We start from the raw sequence: 3,679 nt of genomic DNA, 5'->3' as shown, positions 1-3,679 counted from the left end.
ATTATTTCTATCATTCCACTCATTTTACGCATGGTGCCATGCCTTTGGTGATCTTTGATTAATTATCTTTTACTAATAAGAGAAGTTTTTGGAAAAAAAAAACTTGGCTGACTTTTTTACTAGCATCTATATGGAACTCTTTTTCTTGCACAAGTTCAGAGCTCTTGACAAACTAAAATGCTTAACATTTTTACTTGTATGGAATCCGTAAAAAGATCAAAAGCATGTATATCAAGTCAAAAAAAGATACAACACCTTAGTCAAAATGTTGTCTAACGTTTGTTTGAAAGCATTACAAATTAAACACATTTGGGATGGATGTTATATAAGCATATTGGACAAAAGACAAAAATATCCGCTGTTAATCTTTTCTACCTTGAATTGTCTGCAACAAATGTTCAATCCTGTACTTCATAATCGGTTGACCTGACCTCGTTCTCTTAAACATCTTCTCCCTTTTATCTTTACGTCGAGCTTCTGATTTTTCTTTTTCTTCTTTTCTTGTTTTAAACATCGCTTCTTTCTCCATCCTTTCCTTCTCTTCCTCCCCCCGCTTCTTATTGTAAATTTCTTTCAGACTGTATGCCATCTTATTCCCATAATTCTTCTTCCCTTGCTCCCTGTTTTCACTTCTACCCTGCCAGTTATAATCATCAGAAATCATAGTTTTCATAAGCCTTTTTGATTAGAAAAAGAAGCATTTGACCTTCAAATCAATAGACATATAAAGCAACCAAATCAAATTTTATGTTATACTGTAAAAGTTAAGAGCCCAACCTCTACGAATCTTGTAGATTGGGAAGAGTCCTGCTCTTTGTTTTGTTGTTTTTGTGACTTCTTGTACTTGTTAACGCATTTTGCATTCTTGTAGAACTCCCTTTGCTTCTCTGTGAGGATGGTGAAGATATGTATTGAGTATAGGGATAATAAATAAGAATTCAAACATCAATCTCTGTATAAAAAAAAGCAGATAAGTGAGATTACAATAATAAATAAAGGCAGTATTCAGCATAGATACTTGGTGTTGTATTTTTTTAAGCTGACCAAATAAGCATCCATCATATAAACAAGTCTAGAGACTATAAGTATAACCCAAATTACAACCAAGCCTCGCATTTCTTCAGGCTGTTTAGCAAGAATTAAACACAAACTAAATCACCTCCAAATATTTCATCCTCGGATCACAATTTCAAACCACTTAGCTAATACAGAACGATTAGCTTACATTTACTGTGTATAAGATCATCAACACTGTGAAAATATAAAAATAAGTATGTGTATTCAGACGCAATCGATCGTTATTAAGCTTTAGGGAAGAAGAAAAAACATACTGATTAAAGCCGGATTGTATCCGTCGTTCTTCGCTTTAGCATTAGCAAAGGCTTGGAGTGATAGTCCTCCCCCTACGCTCCCCATTCTCATCTTGTTCTTCATCATTTTGTTGTTATTGACTGGTGCTAAGGCACCGAATTTCTGATAGTTTCCGCCATCGTTAGAGGTTCTACCATTATTCTTCATGTTTTCGTTTAGCGTTGTGTAGAAGATTTTGACGAAATAAAACTTATGAATGATCTGAAATAAACAAACCCTAGACTTGATTGAAGACCAAAGACCGGAAATATCGGATGAATGCGGTAGGAACGCCTTATATAGTAGCTTTGATGGGCTGGTCTATATTTATCCTTGATTAGTATGGGCCAGCCCAGTAGAAGCTCTCAGGTCTTATAAGTCAAGATCAAAGGGGAGGCCGTTATGGAAACAAATCTATATCTTCCTAAGAGAGTAAAACTATTGTCACGAGGAATGTATTTACGTCCCGTTTGATAGATGCTGACTGAGAAAGTGCTGACCGAGAAATATCTGTCTGAGTAAGAAATCCAGACTTAGTAAGAAATCATGTTGTTTGATTGTACATCTGACTGAATGTGCTGACTAATGAAAAATGACCATTTTACCCTGCTGCTGTATATAGTGATGAATGAAGTTGCTGAATAATTATAAAAACATACAGATTGTCATACAAAATGTGAATTACACACAAGTCATTTAAAAATCCAAATAAAAATTGGCATACAAAATGTAAATTAAACATAAATCATTTAATATCCAAATAAAAACATAATGAAATTTAAAATAACATAATAATTTAATGTAAAGTAGGTGAAAGTAGTTGATTTGCAATCTGATCATGCAAAACACGCATATATTGAATGGATCCTGGACCTCATTCTATGCATTGTATGTTTTCTCAATCAATTCCCCCACCTTGGATGTCCGGAGTAACCATAGTGTTCTCCTCAAAATTTGTAAACAAGTCATCTTCTATATTGTATTTCCTTATAAAATTATGGACCGCAACACAAACAATGACTATGTCTCTTTCAATGTAAAAGGATAAGGAGCCATTTGTTTTAAGATAGGGAATCTCGCCTTCAATACACCATAAGCATACTCAATAACATTTCTAATTTGTGCATGAGCATAATTGAACCTTTCTTCTTTAGTTAAAGGTTTGCCTCTTCGAAAATCGGCTAACCAATACCTAGTATTGTGGTATGGAGCCATAAACCCACGAGTGTTTGTATATGCGGCATCACAAAGGTAATATTTATCTGCAAATGAGTGTGACACATATTATATAAAGAAGATAGATAATAAAAGTTATGTAAAGATTACAAACCTAGTGGAGGAAATGGAAATCCAAAAGTCGAATCGAATGCAACTTCTTTCAAAACTCTTGAATCATGTGCTATACCCTCCCATCCAGCCCAAACAAAGGTGAATATCATATCAAAATCACAAATTCCTATTATATTTTGAAAACATTCTCCTTTTCCTCTTCCCCTATAACGAGTCTGTTGATCAACAGGTACAACCGCATGTACAAGAGTTCCATCTAATGCACCTATTGCTCCGGAAAAAATCTCTTTTAACCGTCTATGTTGTTCTGAGTTATGTCTTGTTGGATTAGGAGTTGTTGGGTACTATAATTTCTTTTGCAAAACACATCATTGCAGTTAGGACCTCGTGAAAACATTGATGAATTGTTTGTGTGGAGTGATGAAATCTTCCCTTAACCGCGCGAAAACGTTCATTATGTCCCATAACATGTAAGAAAATAGCCATCTTATCTTCAATGCTTATTGTCCTACTAGGTTGCAACCAATTTTTTGGGTAAAATGGTTGCATAATAATGCAAATGCCTCTTGTGTAAGATGCATCATATCGTAACATTGTGTAGGGTCTCCGTACACCAAATCTTGCATATACACATACCCGCTTGAATCGTTATCTCTAATTCTATGAATTCTGATTAGCCTGCGCCGGTTTGACCTCAACCAATAAATCACAAGTAAAAGAAAAGCTACAACTTCACCATCAGAAACCATATTTTACCTATTACAAGCAATTAGGTAACATGTTAAAGTAAAAAATATTCATGCACCAAAAAATTTGGTAAACATCATCCAAAGTAATAAAAGTCATAGAACAAAAAACTAGTAAATAACAAAAGTCATATTCAATATCCAATAACATATCATCCAAAGTAACAAAAGTCATATAACAAAAAAGTCATCAAACATCACCAAAGTAACAAAATTCATATTCGATATCCAATAACATATCATCCAAAGTACCATCCAAAAAAGTCATCAAACATAGCATCCAAACGTCATGC

The 3,679-nt window shown here is 34.1% G+C and overlaps 1 protein-coding gene across 1 annotated transcript; it reads right to left on the bottom strand.

The window, feature by feature from the left end:
• Positions 1-208: 208 nt before the first annotated feature.
• LOC145135794 (rRNA-processing protein) lies at positions 209-1,629 on the bottom strand. The gene is made up of 3 exons (XM_079070008.1): positions 1,332-1,629; positions 778-887; positions 209-637 (listed from the first exon to the last, which is right to left on the bottom strand). Exons 1-3 carry the CDS (start codon positions 1,516-1,518, stop codon positions 362-364), a joined length of 573 nt encoding a protein of 190 aa, XP_078926134.1. The 5' UTR covers positions 1,519-1,629; the 3' UTR covers positions 209-361.
• Between the last annotated feature and the right edge of the window lie 2,050 nt (positions 1,630-3,679).

The sequence above is a fragment of the Lactuca virosa genome, chromosome 9, assembly GCF_052849685.1.
Source record: "Lactuca virosa cultivar CGN04683 chromosome 9, Lactuca_virosa_CGN04683_v6, whole genome shotgun sequence".
NCBI classification, from domain to species: domain Eukaryota; kingdom Viridiplantae; phylum Streptophyta; class Magnoliopsida; order Asterales; family Asteraceae; genus Lactuca; species Lactuca virosa.
The sequence above is the reverse complement of the archived record's forward strand: the minus strand, read 5'-3'. Positions and strand labels throughout refer to the sequence as shown.

Bases quoted from the DNA above. Each gene is read 5' to 3' on its own strand.
- LOC145135794 (XM_079070008.1), bottom strand. From the start codon at position 1,518: ATGAAGAATAATGGTAGAACCTCTAACGATGGCGGAAACTATCAGAAA. The intron at 888-1,331 runs GTATGTTTTTTC...CCATCCTCACAG, and splicing joins ATACAATCCGGCTTTAATCA to AGAAGCAAAGGGAGTTCTAC. The intron at 638-777 runs GTTGGGCTCTTA...TATAACTGGCAG, and splicing joins AATCTACAAGATTCGTAGAG to GGTAGAAGTGAAAACAGGGA.